This window comes from Acipenser ruthenus, chromosome 14 (genome assembly GCF_902713425.1).
Source record: "Acipenser ruthenus chromosome 14, fAciRut3.2 maternal haplotype, whole genome shotgun sequence".
NCBI lineage: Eukaryota > Metazoa > Chordata > Actinopteri > Acipenseriformes > Acipenseridae > Acipenser > Acipenser ruthenus.
Genome location: NC_081202.1, coordinates 18831025 through 18849613, shown reverse-complemented (window position 1 = coordinate 18849613; position 18589 = coordinate 18831025). Strand labels below are relative to the sequence as shown.

The following is an 18589-nucleotide window of genomic DNA, read 5'->3' as shown; positions in this document are numbered from 1 at the left end:
TAAATTGTAATTATTTCTTAGTCTTTTAATGCTACTGTAGTTGATTCCCAGATGAAAATTTCTTAGCTAAACCTTGCATGAAGTGTTGCAGTCCTGAAACTTGGATGACTGGATTCTGAAGGCGAATTATTACAATAGCTCTTAGACAGCACGCTTCAATAACTAAATAGGTAGTACTTTTAAATGTGTCGTACATCATTTCATGTAAATAGTAAATATCTTTCTCCAGCTGGGCAACTGAAAAGGGTTTTGGCAGGATGAATAGAACTTTAGAATTGTTTTGAATGTCTGGTGTGTCCGTTTTCAGTGAATTCATAAACCTCTGACACACCTGTGTAAGACATGGCACTTGAATTGGACAGTGATTTAATTGAATGAATTACATGGGTAGTGAATGTATCATGGAGGAGGCTGTATGCTTTATTTTGTCTTGAGGAATATTCTTAGCATTAATACTAGTAGTAATAATATTCTAGTAAGCATTGACGCATAGGACAGCTAGATTAAGTAGTAAATTATTAAGTCTATATGTGGGATGTTTATGGAAACAGGGTATAGATAGCAGCTGTACTGTTGAGCACCTTAGCTATACCTTCACACTTTGCATTTATAGAGCTTTAGAAAATAATTTTAAGCCATCTGGCTGGTGAATTCTATAGGGAGCTGACATGGGAAAGGTAGCTTGAGTAGTACGGCTCATGCGAAGAAGGTCTGGTCTACCTGGGTCCCTTTCTATCATCCAGGTGCACCTGGCAGCGACAGTCAACAGGCTCTGCTCTTATCTTCACTGTCACCACATCGAAAGGCACTTCGGAGTAGTAATCTTTAATCTTGGGACTAAACTGTGGTGTTAGCTCCAGTGGGGGGTCGGTGTACATCTGTCTGATGTGGGGGAGCGTACACTTCTCTGTGGACCACAGCAGAACAAAAAAAGTGAATAACCATCCAAAGAAACAAATGCAATGCATATAGGCGTATTGCCCCACCTGCTAATTGCTCATTGTAAAAAGAGAAATCCTCATGAGGGTTCAGAAATAAGGACCTATACATCTGTGTCTCCTCCCAGCCAAGTAGAATTGCACATATTCATTCATGTGGTGATTTTGTGCTGGGAGGCTTGTTCTTTTTGTTTTCTGAGTGTGAAAAACCACTGATCATTATAATTCAGCTTTTAAAAGGAAGCCTCCACAGCGAGATGGGAAATCAACGCAGAGGCTAGCTGGATCTGGAATATCAGACATTCATGACAACAGTTTCTATATAATGTTGTTAAAAAACAATTCATCTCACATCTGGTTGCTCATCACATTTGCTGTTAATAATGCACTTTATTTATCACAGTACATAATAAACATCAAAACACTCAAACCTGTTGTTTTCATTATTATTATCCTTTTGTGTGGGTTTAATGAAAGCAAACAAAGGTTTCTGATGAAATGAAGCTTGATGAGAAGTAATAAATGGGTTACAGAGGGGTTTCCTGGAAGAACTGGATATCCCACAATGTTTCAGATTCAGCTAATTTTGCTTAATACAGTATTACCGTTTGCTTAATACAGTATTCCTGCAAAATGAAAAAAAAAGATGTGGTGAAAAAACTCCTTAACCAACATTAATTTCAGTTTTCATTATATTATGAAAATATAAAATGTGGGTTATCAAGTTTTTCCAAGACACCCCTTTTGTTATTTAAGGAAAGTTTAGGAATTAATCTTACCATACAGTCAAAACAAAGAGTAAATGCTGTTTGTGTTTAAAATAAAATATACTGTTATTTTGGACTGCATTGTAGAAGGATGAGCAACCAAGGGTATGACAACAGGCGGCTTAACACTTGAAATCAATGCACTGTCGTTCTGGTGTAGAGCAATACAAGTATTAAATGTGCATTGCGGTCACAGAAGTGTAATATCTAGCCAGTGGGATTGCAGGTCAGCTAATCCGGGACTGGTGGGAGCCCTTTGGGTGTGTTATAAAGATAGCCACTGCACCAACAAATTAATACCAGACCCATACACTTCCAGGTCAGGTGTTAACAGGGAGTAGTGGGCACAAGTGCACACGTGTTTTGGGACAGCCCAGCTTTGACAGTTTTTTGGGCTGCTTGTCTTTAGTTTGTCAGCTATTTCTAACTATGCTATTACTGGCTGGCCTAACAGCAACCAAAAGTGCATATTACAGTCTTGGTTATCGGCTGACCCACCCGTGGTACGCCTCTGGTGGAGTTTTGATTATTGAAATTGAAGTGGCCCCAGCAAGGGTCAGCGAAGCACGACCCAATACACTGCAAGGCAGGACTGGGGCAGCTGGTCGGCTGGCTGAACTCACTTTAATCCCTTAAGACCCAGGAGAGCTCATTTTGTTGCTATTGTTTTTATCAATGTATTCGTACTTTTTAAAAGATACCCCGACATTCACTGTAAATAAATGTTTGGTTTTGTTCATTTGTATCTTCTTCTGGTATTTTTTTTAAAGAGTCACTGCAATTGTATTCACCAAAGAAAAGACAGCCGCTGTCCAATCAACCAAACCATTACCGTAACCATAACCATTACTGCATTACCAGTATAAACTGGGAGACAAAAAGCACTGTATTTTCCCCACTGAAAATAGAAAGCAATTGCCTGTTTCTTACCAAGTTGTTGTTTGGTCTTTTCAAAAACACCAAATGGCACTTTCCTGAGATTATCAGGGTCTGTGGTCCTGAAAAAATGAAAGACTAAGATCAGCAATAATCCCATTAAGCAGCTATTGCAATTGTTCATTATTTAAAAATGAAGCCATATGACACAATAAATCGAACAATTTAGAGATAGCATAATAAATCATAGTTCTTTCAAAATGTCTGTGATACTCAAAAACTAAACTATTTGAGCAAGAGTTTAACTCAGGGTATTGACTGCCTCTATCGATCAAGAAGATAGAGTGTGTAGGAAAGAAAATACACACAGACAGACAGACGAGGGATTAGGAGGCTCCAAAACTAAAGCTCCAATCAAGAAACCAACATCAGCAATTTCCACAGCACTGAATACCTTGAATGCATTACATATGTAATCATAAGCTGTTTGGGCTAAAGTTAACTGAATCCACATTCCTGTTACCTTAAAGCAATTAAGGATGTCTTACCACAAATAGTTTATAATACTGCTTTGCAAGATGACTGGGTAGAGTGTTTGTAGTAACTCTGTGAAGAAGACATTCATTTGAATGACAGAAGTTTCTCCTTTTTGGTGAAATCTCTTGGAAATATCCTTCAGCAGTCTTCGGAGTTTGGGAGAAGCAGACGGATAAAGCTGTAAACCGGACACCGATAATTAGTTCTACAGGTTTTCTTCTTTATCCCTTTCAGTTTCTCTTAATCCATCTGCAGATACTTTATACCCTTTTCATGTCTCACTTACTGCAACCTAGTACCTTGTTTTGTCAGTAAAAACTTTAAGGGGATTAGATATCCCGTAGCACTGAGACCAATGCAATATTCTCAAAATAGTCTGAAAACTGGCTACCACTGAATGCATGCCACTCCAATTAAGATACCGGTATGGATATTTCAGTGTTATGCATTCTGCACCAATGCATTAGTTAGTTAATGTTTTAAAGTAAGCTATTTATGCCACCAGCAGCTTTAAATACATATTGAGAACAAAACATTTACCCCTGTTTTTTTTTTCTTCCCAATTTAAAATACCCAATTTGAATATTGCATCATCGATGCAACCCCCTTAAATGAGCAGTACTGCTTAGCCCCTCTGTAAAACCAATCTCTTATCACCTGCCAAACCTAACCACTGGATGTTACCAAGATACCGAGCCTGGGAAGTGGTGTCTGACCAGTAACAAGTTAAGGCAAGCCAGCCCAGTAGTGTTAACAGGGTCCTAGCCTCATCGGATGTTCCTACCTAACCCTGCAGGAGTGTAAAGGCTAAAGCAGAGCTCCCTGTTGGTTGTCAGCCAAGATTGTCAAGTTGCCACAAGCAGGGAACCGCGTTTACATGGCTTGCCCTGCACTGCTTTTACTAGGTGATTATGAAGTCAGTTGGGCACTTTACAGCACTGCTGTGGAAACATTTTTACCGATTGGAAAGATACCATGCATGAAAAGGAGTTGTGTGTTCCAGTGAAAATGCTGCATTAAGAACCCCTCTTTAAGACATATTAGGCAATCAATCCAATAGGCAGTAGTACTGACAATACACTTATGATAATACTGTGGTAACCTACCAAGTTTCATTTTTCACAGAAGCGTTACAAAGTGGATACTATATAATCAACTTCTATTATCTCCACTTTCTACATTCGATATGCACAAATTCAAAACTGTTACATAAAATCAAAAGTAAAATATAGTGTAACAATTTTAATAAAAACTTGTAGTAAATTACAGTACATATATATATATACAACTCCTATGTACAATAAACAACATTTTTATCCTACATCTTGGAATTGCCAGCTGTAATTGACACACATCTAACACAAAGAAGAACATGGAGAGACCCCTGAAAACCTTAAAGGATGGTCCCTTTTGAAAATAACTTACTTATTGGTAATATATTAATAAAAAAACAGTGCTAAAATGCAACCAGTTAATGTAGGTGCAACTATAATTGCTGTGATATATATATATATATATATATATATATATATATATATATATATATATATATATATATATATATGCTACGTAGCATATAAAATACATTATTATGTATGTGCAATAATTATAAAGAAAAATAAAACATATACCAATTCAAAAGCTCCTGGGCTTTTCAGTTTCCTTAGAAACTGAATAATTAACTCAAAGTCCTCAGAAGTAAGACACAGGCCTTGAATTTGGATGCATCCTTCATCCTTTAAAATAAAAATTAAAAAATTAAAGGCATTTTAAAGTGAATTTAGTTTTATAAGAAACATTTGCTTTTTGATACCATGTACAAGCTCTCCAAGATATCATTTTATTTCATCAAGCTGTTTCCTCATAAGAAAGCAATGGCTAGTGCTGAATGACTGTGGAAAAGCTTGCATGTTGTACATTTCAACAAGGTGATTGAAGAACCCAGACTTCTACTAGAGTTACAGCATTGTCAGTGATGCTTCACAGCACACTATAGAATACTTCAAAGTGCTTGGATGTGTTTGCCCACATTCTTCATATGCCAGCATTAGACTGGATATCAAATGTCTCTAAACTGGATTCAGAAATTACATTAAAAAATAGTCTACTCTACATGATCCTGTTAAGGAGCAACTAAACTGCAAGTATTTGATTCATGTATATCATGTTCTGTTTTAATCATCACATCTTGGAGACTTTATAAAACTTAAAGAACCCTAATACAGGTCTTCTGTCTAAATACAACATGTAAACCAGAGTGTAACCATTAACCTGTCCCCCTGCAACACTGCCCCAAATGGATGAAAGCATTACCATTAAATTGTACATAGAATTAACATACTATGTTCAACCCCTTGGAAAAAAGATTACCATGGTAAATTTGCAGTTTTCCCCTGGTTATAAGATGTAGAGATTTGCCATGTTTTTATTTATTTATATGCTTTACCATACATCGCTGGGCTCTACCATGTCTTCCCTATGCTTTATTACAGTTGTCTTTGCTTTTAAAAGGGAACGCATTTGGTGTTTCTTGCATCCAGTGGGAGCAGAGAGTTGAGAGAGAAAAAACATTTGAGAGCTCTTAAGAGATCTGAGATTTAAAATTCAACAGGTTGTGGACAACTGAAACAGAAAATGATACACAAAGTGATTCTAATCAACACAAAAAACACATTGGTTAGGGGTATTTCTCATCCGTGCCAAGTTGCTCCATAGGCGTTTTCAGTAAAAAAAAACAAAAAAAAAAAAAACAATCTAACAAAAACACCATTTAAAAAAGGGAAATGCCATTTTCTTCATTGGTTCATTGGAGTGGTGGAAAGATATACTTCTATAAAAGTGAACATGAATGGACACTGCAGCACCCTGTACATATTAAACCAGGGAGGGTGTGAAAGGCAGACAGAGGTAGTAACATGTGTAATCAAAAAGCCTTTACCTTCCCCCCTAATTCTGTGCTCCTCTTTTGGAAGGCTTCATGTAGTCTGTCAATGTCACTGTAGCTGGGTAATACAAAGTTTAATGTATCTTCAAGGATACATTCTTTTGTAATTTGACCATCAAATCCTGGGTCTTCTAGGTCTTCAAAGTCCAATTCATCCTGTACCTGAAAAGATAAAGCTTGTAAAAATACCAGTTGACATTGAACACGCTGTATTTAATACCCATTCTAATTCTATCATTCCACACTACATCTTCCCACCGATCTATGCTGGAGGGTAAGTGATGATATGGTGCCCTCTAGTGGTAATGAAACTAATGACATTTTTGGAATTTTTTTTTTTTTTTTTTTTGTTCTACAATGTATTAATAAATACAGTTAAAACGGTAATGCAAATGACTGTTTTTTTTTTATAGACATTTGTTTTGTTACTATATATATATATATATATATATATATATATATATATATATATATATATATATATATATATATTAATGACTGGCACCAGAGGAAAAAATTCTGTAAAAATAAGTAAACTATCAAAACAATAATATAATTACTATAATAATAATATAATTACTAATTTAATGCATATTCCACTCTCTTTAGTGTCTGGTGATACAGATCAAAACTATTGGTTTTGTTAGCATCATATTTATATTGGCTTATGCCATTTCCTTTGACCACACAGTACAAAAAAAAAAAAATAATTACCAATGTGATCTATCTTTTCAAATCTTTTACATCTATCAGCTGATACTGCTAAGAAAATTCTGAAAGTTCTAAGCCCAGACCAGTTTAATACTGAAGAAAGATGTGGCATAAAAACATAATAAATGTGCTCCATATCCATGATTAAAATAATCCTGTCAATAAAAGCACAGAAAGAGCAAACTTGTAAAAAAGAACAAAGCAAAGACCAGCACTGTAACCAATCAAAAATATATCAGGAATGTTAAGGGAGGGATCTGGTCAAATGTCTTACAAATGCTTACATTATAATCCATCTGCTAGATATTAGATTGGTAAGGGTTCTGCATTGTACAGTAATTTATTGTTCAGAAGTGTGGATGTTTAAAATGATACCTAATGTTCACCTTGATAACAAGCATGCCCCTCCTAAATGACCTCTCCCTGGATCCCAAGAAGAGAGAGGTAGGGGTTACCATGGATATTTTATTTAGACAAGCAATGTGTGATATACTGTATTAACAGAGACAGTAGGAAACATAAATGTCCCTCTGATCAACTTATGGAGAGAACATCTTTCCACCTCCCAGTGATCTTCTCTCACTCGATCTTGGAGTCCTTCTTTTGTAGTGTTCAATATTACAATTGTTTGTAGTAAATTGCAAATACTGTAACAGGGCAGAGGCTGGGCAAAAGAGCCAGGCATGTCTGCATTGGTGGTTTTAAAGCTTTTAACCTCATCTCATCTCACCGACAGGGGATAGGACAGAATCTGTAATGGCAGTGTATCACACAACACTGCCTGTTACAATATTATTAATAGTTTCCCTCACAATTAAAATATTTTCTTTAATTTTAATGGGATTTAACTTACCATACCCAAAATGCATTTTGTTGTAAAATAACAATTGCTTTGTCTTTTTTTTCCTCTCTACTCTCGACTAAAGAGTTTGCGTAGGGCTCTAAAATAGAATTCCTGCCACCTTGTGGTCATATGTTGTAACTTTAATTGAAAGAAAAAGAAGTCTCAATAAAAAGTCAAATCGGAATATTACATTGCTCTTATTGTTTACTATTACCCTTTATATAAGCAAACATTAAATGTTTAAGCAATTAAATAATCATAGAGGCAGGGTTAAACATGTACAAAGTTATAAAGACTTACCTTAAGAAATGTGGGGACTAAGGAAGAATTAAACCCAAGGGTGAAAGTCAGCAGCTGAAAACATAATCTACATCTAGAAAGAAAGTTACAAAGCAATACATTATTACAAACATAATTATCCCCAATTTCTAATTTAAATCCTCATATGTCATGCACTTGTGTTAACCCCAGTGTAAATGCTGAACAGATTACCAGGCAGTACAACCCAGGAATGGATTTCCTTGACAGTTCACAGCAATAGTTTACAACAGCAGTTCTAAGACTGCATACAACTTTGAAAGACAGCACCTCTGTCAGCTGTAGGCAATCAATGTCAGTAGATGAAATATGCTAACAAAGGCAGGGTATTAACCTTTGACCTGCTGACCCATAGGCAGTCGTGCTGCCTACTGAGTTGCCAATAACCAGACTGTTAAGAATGACATTGCCTATGTAAATAAGATTGATGCTAACAAAGTCCCAGCACTAACCTCTTCAATGTCTTTGGTCCCGTGGTTGACATTTCACTCGATATATCTGCTGCCATTAACAGCTTGCCTAAGGTCTCCTTCACATTTTCCAAAGCCTGCAGTGAGGCTTCTGTTCCAAGGTATTTCTCAAAAAACATATGCAGCTGTTAAAGATTTCACACCTAATTAGTTCCAGAAATAACATTCTGTAATTAAAAATTAAAAAGAGTAGCCTGATAACATTTCACTTGAAACCTATCAGTTAGTCTCAGAGATTAGAAATAAAGACCGTACTTAATAGGAAGGAAATTATGTTAGCTCTCAACACATTATTGGTCAATAACGCTACATAAAAAAGATGCTGTACTGCACTATTCATGAAGGCCACAAGGGGGCGGTGCGACCTCAGCCACTTGGACTAGAAAGCAATGTATGGGATTTTTATCTGACTGCTATTATGGAAGTAAATGAGTACACTACACTGGTCATTTTGTTATGTAATGCATTATTATTATTATTATTAGTTTATTTAGCAGACGCCTTTATCCAAGGCGACTTACAGAGACTAGGGTGTGTAAACTATGCATCAGCTGCAGAGTCACTTACAATTACGTCTCACCTGAAAGACGGAGCACAAGGAGGTTAAGTGACTTGCTCAGGGTCACACAATGTGGCTGAGGTGGGATTTGAACCGGGGACCTCCTGGTTACAAGCCCTTTTCTTTAACCACTGGACCACACAGCCTCCTTTTTGTTAATCATTGCATTTTGTTTTGATTTTAACCTCCATAATGAATGAATAAATAATAAAATACAAATTCTGACACAATCTCTGAGTTTTTGTTCATGAGTGCAGGCATCCAAAATGCTACCAGTTTATTGATTCCTGTGAGGTCGACGCACCTGATCTGTAGAGCTTGAGATCAGGTTTACACTTTAAATTAAGTGCAAGGGTATACTGTATATGGAAATAATCAATGCATTGGCAATGATAACAAACTTGCTACACATTAGCAGGGCATAATACAAACTCCAGCAATATATATTTCAACATAACCCTGATTGTATTTTTTTTTTTCAATCATAAAAATGTGTTTATAAAATGTGTAAACACTGCAGTGTTCATGAACCCTTCAGGCCTCTGAAAAGTGTTCTGTTGGAGCAGTAACCTTGAGTAAAACTATTTCAGATAAAACACAGTAACAGTGGAATGATACAATAATGAACATGTCTATCTATCTATCTATCTATCTATCTATCTATCTATCTATCTATCTATCTATCTATCTATAACTAGGATTCTGTGGGTACAGTAAACACACTGTAATTATTAAAATATGTTAAATATTACTTGCCATCTGCTTTTTGTTAGCACTTGGCTAATGAGGCTAATTTACCTTTGTTGCATAGCTGTTTTTAACAAGGCCTCTCTTAACCAGTCCAGTTGAATGAAAGAACGCTGTCAGAGGTGTTACAGATGTAACGAGCACATACACTTTGACAATGGCAAAAACACTGTGTCCCATTATAGGTCTCAGAGGAGCATTTGTCTGGAACCTGGGATGGTGAGATACAAAACAAATGATGAATGGCTGCAGTGACAAATACAAAACATATGAAATGTGACAAGTATGTGAAGAGTGCCAGGAGGGAGCAGAACTGAGTTCTTAATTAAATACAGAATCAGAAACAGGATAACAGGATAACAGATGTAACCTTCTGTGCACACTTTGCAATAGTGGTACCCCAATTAATGACAAAACCACCTGGAAGAACAGAAACTGACATTCTACCCAGTAACAAAGAAATAAAAAAATTCTAGCTTACAAAATAGCTGGGTTTTGTCTGTGAAATACAGTGGAATGAGTTATATGAAAGAGCAAGTTAGTATATTTCAGTACAATGGTGTTAAGATGGGGAGCATACCATGGGCTGGGAGGTGAAGTTGGGACAGCTTAACTTTCCAAAATCTCATTATCCACTGCTAGTCTGAAATAACTTTATTGGTTGAACACAAAACATGTTATGTTTCATTGGGCCAGAAAATATGATTTCTGAATCAAGCTGCTTTCATGAATCCTGCGTAACACATCAGTACAAACCTTGCATCGCAGTTACAGCAATATATCAAAACAACAAAGATATGGTACTTGGTAGGGAGATTTAGTATACTCCTGGGCATGGGGTAATGTCTGGTGCGTGAAGGGAAGGTTTTATGAGCTCCTAGTGGTCTCACTCTGTTCCAACAGGTTATACGGTTATGACAAAATAGAAATTTGTTGGCAATATACAGATTATTACAATTTGTGTGACACACTTATACATCTAATATGCAGTTTGAACCACCCAGCTGCCTCACACGCCATTTCCACAGGGAGCGCTATCATGTCAAAGCTATCATGTCAAAATACTGTGTCTGCAAAGCAGCACACAGTATTTTCTCATTCTACAGCGATCTCAATGACATTATATATATATATATATATATATATATATATATATATATATATATATATATATATATATATATTGTTCTCGATTGATACTGCAAGCTGTGTTGAGAAAACCTTGCCAGGAATGGTACTGGTCAAAACGAGCTGGAGACTGATGCGGCTCTCCTACACATGTTGTTATTTACACAATTATACCCTTACAAAAATAAACGGCAGTACAATGCAGTGACAATGAGGAGCAATGCAGTTACTTATCTGTACTGCAGTATAACCGCAGTGTACATGCAGTTACAGTAGTACTGCGGTACTAATGCGTCCAAAATGTTGCATTTGTACTGCTGCAGTATTTGTTTACTACATTACTGCAGGGTTGTTTTTTTTTGTAAGGGTGGTGCTGCAATTGTAAAAAAAGTGTTATTTTCTTATTTTGTCTGTTCAAATAATATATTTCCATTAATCACAAAAACAATAAAAAGTGTGTTTTTTCAAAACTAAAGCAAAATTTACTTTGAAAACTGTCCCAGTGGATTTCTTACAGGAATGAACATATTCAGTTTGTACAGGTCATCTAAGGCTAAGACAGGCTTTTGATGGTGTTTGTTTACATTACATAAACAAGTGAATCCACTAAAGTGGTAGTAAACAGATATAATAGGATTTCTTTTTCTCTTAGCCGAGCACGCCTGAGGCGATTTCATTGTTGATGCTTAAAATAAAGGCTGCTGCCATTAGTAAACACTGACCTCCCAGCCCTGGCTGTCCGGCTGGTATCTGTTGGCTGAACTCTGTGAACCCCACAAACAGAGGAAGCAACTGGAATCTGCAGCTCTGAAAAAAGAATATACGGTAAGCTAAATAAATAAATATCTCACATTTATCATCCAAAAAATGGAGGTCCCCCCTTTTCCTGGATGCTTCCCACATCACATGTTTATGTCTGAATGAATGAATGAATAAATAAATAAATAAATAAAAACCATGTGAGGTGACTTGTGTTCCTCATTGTCAGCACACCAACTAAGACAAAGCATCATACGCTAGGTGTAATGCGAAGCAATACAAAGTAGAATGCTTTTGCCCACTGACTGGCATTGGAGTTTATTATGCATTCAGAATGCCATAGTAATAATAAATGACATACACAGCGCTTTCAATTTGCATTACAGATTCTTGTATACTGAAATGATCTTTTAACATTGAGCAGGCTTTGGCATCTCCTTTTAGGCTTGGCATTTTGTAAACCTTCAAAGCATATAAAATGTTACAAACCATGCCAGTCTTTTGTTTTTATTCTTGAACTTACAAGAACAGTATAATTAAAATTGTCTCTTGACCTTGGTTAGATAGAAAACTATTATCTATCAAGCATATCCATGCTATTCTAAAAATGTGCTCCAACAATTCTAAACACAGAATGTACTGTCAAGCTTTCTAGTGCTCTCCCAGAGTTTTATTTTTTCTGTAAAACATAAGGGTAAACCAGATTATAAAAGACACTTGTTTAATTAATAAAGCGAACAAGTATGCATCATACACACACAAAAAACACCATATATGTAAAATATATTCTACAGTATATGAATTATCAAAAAAAGGCGAACTCTAAATCATGTATATTTAAATTAATTAAAGACATTTTGGGCCGTCAGCAAACTTTTTTATTTCTACAAAACAGCAATAGGGATGATGTTTGTTTGGCATTTCTGGTTGTTTACATTTTCGAATTCGTCAGTCAGTTAGCCACTGTAAAGCACTTCCCTGTGGTGGGAGCAATCTGAATATTGCCGCTGAGTGCACTGCCTGTATGGCATGTGCCCCTTGCAGTGTGCAGTGCTCTGAGCATGACGGGGAGGTGCCTGGGGATGTGATTACTGAGCTGTATAGAACAAGTGAGTTCCTGCAGCTCGCCTAGGGAGAGCGTAGGCAGCGGAAGAGGTGAATTAGAGGAGATGGGCATTTCTGTTAAAATTGGAATCATAATGCATAGGTAAATATAATGTAGAAAAAAATCATTAAGTTACAGGGGCTTTAAATTAATATCTGTGTTAAAATAATAAGTAAAACAAAGATATCTAATTTTAAAACAGAACACTTTTTTGTTTTTTCCTTCTAAGAATAAAACTGGGTCTAACTTTGCACTTGAACTCAGAAACAATAGAGGTTCTGCATGGGTGTAGCAGGATGTAATACTGGATTTTCAGCCATGTGTTCAGGATTGAAAGTGAAAATAAACTTTTTTTTTGGGATAAGGTCCAAAATGAACAGTACAAGGGTGAAATCCCAGAGAATTAAGCGAGGATCAGGAAAACTCAACTTCCTTAGCCTAAACCGCTGGAAAAATATGTTCACTGTAATTTACAGTGCATTCATGGACAAGACTACATTACTTTCATTTTATTACCTACTGTAGGGTTAGTCCCCTTTTATCTCCAAAATCTAATCAGCACACTGCAAGCGAGTGTCTTAACCACAATGCAAAAAAGAGCTCATCTGTATTCATGGTTTTAGAGCTTTTAACCTCATCTCATCTCACCCACAGGGAACAGAATGCATAACGGAAGGGTGTCACACAACACTGCCCATTACACATAGAAACTGAGGTCAAATAAAACATGAAAATACACCAGACATTTAACACACATTTGTATAAAGTTGTTACGCAAGTGTGCCTTTCGTTACCAAAGTAAAAAAAAGAAAGTAACACCATTTCTGAACCACCTGTTTACAGTACAATATTTGAAGTGTTCATAATTACCTGCCAATCTGTCAAGAAGGCGACATACACCCTCATTACTAAAGAATGCTTGTTTAATCCAAGGAATGGTGTTTACCTAGAGAAAACATGCAGCACAAATGGGATTAACAAGTAAAAATATATATATATATATATCACACCACTGCTATGAAGAGGATATCCTTTTAGTCAACATCATACTGTGCGCTGCTTATTATTCCAGAGATTTTATTTAACACGGCAACATGGTACGAAATGTTCCTATTTTCATTTCTAACAAATGTAAAATACCAAAATGTACTGAATAAATAACTTTATACTGCACAGATCTAGTGATAGATTGTATATATCTTATGATTCGTGTCATTTTGTTCTCAGGTATTGTACTGTAGCTTTAATACATTAGAAACATTGCACAACACTGTTATAGTCAGGAATTTTATTTCAAAACAGAAAGATAAAACACCCTGCCTACAGCTGGTCCCTGTCATGAGCTGCTCTTTGTTTTCACATATTTCGCCCAGCAGTTTATCCCAGTCTGTAGTACTGATGCATCAACCATGCTTCCATCTAGCATGTGTGTCTTTGATGTTTTTATAGCGACTGAACACCAGGGGGCCAAGGCTGTTTCACTGTTTAATTTACTCTGAGGCCATCTGTTGGCCAGATTTAAAAAATGCCCCTATTTAGCATGCCATGGCTCTCAGGTCATACTTATTTAAGAAAACAGACTGCACATTTGCATGTTCCTTGAGTGTATCTAGTGCCTATAAAGTACTTCTGAAGTATTTTGGGTTTTAAATGCTGCTAGTAAAAAACAAAAAAAAGGAAAATCAGGTATAAAACAAAATGTCCATGGCCATGTTTAGAAGTCAGTTAGCAATCACCTCATGAACCGGCAGAATTGGGTTACCTGAAAGCACGGAACAACTTTGAGAACAAATCTGTGTATTCAACACAAATAATAAAAAACAGATTTTTTTTAAATCACTCAATACTGCATATTCTTATTGAAACCATGTTGTACAAAGGACTGTTATTTTATGACAACATATATTGCTGGTTAAAAAAGTAATGATTTGTGACTGGAGGTCAGAAAAAGTGTCAGAGGATGTCACTGTCAGAGACATAGAACTTATTGCTGTGCTAATCCAATGCTACAGGCACAATTCTATTTAAGGTTTCTCGTGTCAATTAGCATTGTGTTCTGTCCTTTACAGACATGCATGTTTTGTTTGTGTCAAGCTTTATTCTTTTATGTATGGCTGTGAATCTAAGTTTAACAGATTACAAGTTTAAAATGTCTCAGTAAATGTAGTTTTCAATTTGCAATGCACCAAGACATAAAACTGGACATTTCTGTTTTAGCATTTAGTAACACAATCATTTTCATTTATCACTGAAACACTTTACAGTCTTGCTTTTATGAAAAGAAATGCAGCATTTTGATTTCCAAATGTGTGAAACGGCAACAGCGGGAACTATGCTACAGTTTTAATAAATAACTGATGAACAATATGTTCTAGTGAATAAATAACAGAATGCACATTTGGCACGTTCAGTCAAATTTAAACCATGTGGATTATATATTAGTATATAAAGACTTTAAAGTAATATAAAGGAAAGGTGTCATTAATTAAATGCACAAAGCTATCATAATGATCACTAACAATTCATGTGTCTCAGTATTCAAGTCAATGAGAGTAATGTGACATGGGGCTTAAATCCAACCACTGCTCAGCAGCTCAGATATCTCATCATCTCTGTCACTGGAGGGTTTGTTATGTATAATAAAAAAAAGCTGTTTGAATTCAGAGGGACTGGGAGGTCTCAAAGCCTCCACTAGTGTTTTCTACTATTGTAACAACCTTGACTTGCATAAAGAAGGAAAAACATTGAGTGAAATAGCTTGCATCACTTAATTTTCAAGGTGTGGTATCCGAAGCAAGTACAGAGAAACATCATCTGTAATTGACAAACCCAGGACTGGAAGACCCAAAAAGCTGTCTAAGAAGGATGAGCAATACTTGAAGATAATATCCTTAAGAAATAGGAAGAAGACAAGGGTTGAATTGACAACACAACTGGCAGAAGGCACAGCTGTCATTGTCCATCCATCAACAGTCCAAAACACCTTTGACCATTGTTTCATAGTCCAGTTTCTGTGTTCTTGTGCATATTGTAGACTTTTAGTCTTGTTCCCCTTTCTTAACAGAGGTATTCTTACTGCAACACATCCTTTAAGTCCTGATTTCAAGAGTGACCTTCGTACTGTTGATTTGATGGACAACGACACTTGTGCCTTCTGCCAGTTCTGTCGTCAATTCAACGCTTGTCTTCTTTCTATTCCTTAAGTAACCTTGTGTTAACTATGGGATATCTTGTAACAATTTTAAGTCGCCCTGGATAAGGGCGTCAGCTAAGAAATAAATAATAATAATAATAATAATAATAATAATAATAATAATAATAATAATAATAACTGAGTCAGCAGGTTCATCTTTGTTGGCCAAAGGTACAAAACTCTGAGGCCTATTATAGTCTTTATATTGCCATTTTATACATCAAAAAATCGTATTTGAAGTTCTGAATTTATATTTGTGGGAGATTAGTGTATGCCAATGCTCTAGAATGTATTTTCTTACCTTCTGATGAGGCTTTAGTTTGTCAAAGTCTTCGCTTTTAGGACAGTTTCTTTCAGAACTGTGTAAGCAAATCAGGATATCCCAGGTAACCACGTTATCTATAGGAGGAAAGAAATGAAAATGAATCAACATACATTTAAAACATTCAGCATGACACACATTGACAAAGACTTTTTATTCAAACAAACATTTCTTATGAGTCTTGATAAAGTTATATAAAACATCTAATAAACTATTTATAACATTAAGTCACATTGCCAGTTCCTCTCTGAGGTAAGATCATATTAGGGAGATGTTACAGTTTTTCAGAATGTAAATAAAAGACAGCAAACATAACAATAAAAACGTGAGCTTGTGTGTATCTTCGTTGCAATGTAAACTATGCATTACGGAAACTGAATACGAAAGACAGCTGGATTACAGAGTGGTCGAGGGCTACCTCTCTCATCCAGGTTCAAATGGTTGAAATGCCTTTTGTTTTTTTCTCAAGTTTTTATAGTCCAACGACAGCCTAAAAGCCCCTCAGGAGTTCCATTAAATGTACACACCTTCAGAATGTTCCTGTTTACTGTGTGTTTATACAATGCATTTAACATGAATGACACTGTTTTGTTTTGCTTTAACTGTGTTACCATTCTTGTCTATACTTATACTATTATTTAATGAGATGCTTGTAAGAACTCCCATGTTTAATATACAGTAAACAGGCTACCGTTTTTATCTGCATCATGAAACTAGTCTGTAAAACTCAATCTCCACCTATTTGTTTGCATGCCATCTGGTGAATTTCTGCCGCTCGGCCTACTATCCCCACACAAGAGTAAATATGATTAATACTGAAACGTGGTACATAACAATAATAATAATTAAAACAAAAAAAACATTTAAAATTAATTAACAGCCCTCCATTGAAAGTATAACACCTGCCTCTACCTTTATAAAAATGTCCCATAGTAAAAGCATAGCAAAATGTAATAAAGCATAGTGAAATCATGGTAAAGCATTGGTAAACATGACAAAGTATATAAATAAAACATGGCAAACCATGGTAAACTATTGTAAATACATATTATGACCATGGGAAAAGCAGGGGAAAACTGTAAAATGACCATGCAAATTTACTATGGTAAACGTTTATAAGGGTACTGCCTTCGCAATGGCTGTTCTTTACGTAACTTCATCTATCGGTTGGAGAGAACTGGAGAGATTTTTTACCAGCCCGCATTCCTACCTTTCAGCAAGCAGCAAGAATAGATAAAAATGAAACAAACTAAATTAAACATAATTGGCGCTTTTTCTCCATAGCTTAAGAACACAGTGTAACAATTTTTTTTTTTTTTTTGGTTCCTGGGTAGTAAGTGTTATTTCCTAATTGCTTATGCCTCAAAAGTATAGAAAATGGCTATTATTCCCCACAAACTTTGCTTTTGTGACCAGGACAGTGATATTTTGAAATTGACCTATTTCCAATGAGAAAACGGGCGAATTTGTGTCTTTTCGTTCACATAAAGTCAGAAAAAAACAACATATGAATCCAAATTAACATGTATTTATACTAAAGTAATACAAAAATGACTACAAAAGATTTAGAAGTGAGTAGTTTTTCGAGATTTACAATTATACTGTAAATCACTTTCACGAATCAGCCCCCAAATGTAGTCATCATGTTCTCGTTATACTGTCCTTGGTAGCGGCGTTCAAAGTCCAGTATATCCTGGTGGAAGCGCTCGCCTTGCTCCTCCGAGTACGCTCCCATGTTCTCCTTGAATTTATCAAGATGAGCATCAAGGATATGGACTTTGAGGGACATCCTACAGCCCATTGTGCCGTAGTTCTTCACCAGAGTCTCAACCAGCTCCACATAGTTTTCGGCCTTGTGATTGCCCAGGAAGCCCCGAACCACTGCGACAAAGCTGTTCCAAGCCGCTTTCTCCTTACTAGTGAGCTTCTTGGGGAATTCATTGCACTCCAGGATCTTCTTTATCTGTGGTCCGACGAAGACACCTGCTTTGACCTTTGCCTCAGACAGCTTAGGGAAGAAGTCTTGAAGGTACTTGAAGGCTGCCGACTCCTTATCTAGAGCTCTGACAAATTGTTTCATAAGGCCAAATTTGATGTGCAGTGGTGGCATCAGCACCTTCCAGGGGTCCCAGCCGTACTCATCATACTTCAAGGCGTCCAGCAAGGTCTTGATGCTGTTGTAATCCTCTTTGAGGTGCACCGAGTGAGCCAGGGGAAGAGACAGGTACTTGTTACCATTATGGAGCAGCACGGCTTTGAGGCTCCTGGATGAGCTGTCAATGAAGGACAGTATAACGAGAACATGATGGGAGACTACATTTGGGGGCTGATTCGTGAAAGTGATTTACAGTATAATCGTAAATCTCGAAAA

General features: G+C 36.3%; 1 protein-coding gene across 2 annotated transcripts in view; it reads right to left on the bottom strand.

The window, feature by feature from the left end:
* LOC117419621 (cadherin-like and PC-esterase domain-containing protein 1) overlaps nt 1-18589 on the bottom strand; it is a 76611-nt gene that overhangs the window by 46971 nt on the left and 11051 nt on the right. Inside the window, exons 3-13 of one of the 2 annotated variants that reach the window (XM_058986024.1) lie at nt 16198-16295; nt 13574-13649; nt 11562-11646; nt 9763-9922; nt 8388-8530; nt 7918-7990; nt 6057-6224; nt 4750-4854; nt 3130-3296; nt 2636-2703; nt 721-907 (exon numbers count right to left, since the gene is read on the bottom strand). In XM_058986024.1, coding sequence (XP_058842007.1) covers nt 721-907; nt 2636-2703; nt 3130-3296; nt 4750-4854; nt 6057-6224; nt 7918-7990; nt 8388-8530; nt 9763-9922; nt 11562-11646; nt 13574-13649; nt 16198-16295 — 1330 coding nt within the window. The remainder of the gene's footprint in view (nt 1-720; nt 908-2635; nt 2704-3129; nt 3297-4749; nt 4855-6056; nt 6225-7917; nt 7991-8387; nt 8531-9762; nt 9923-11561; nt 11647-13573; nt 13650-16197; nt 16296-18589) is intronic. The other variant, XM_058986025.1, reaches the window with a different exon arrangement.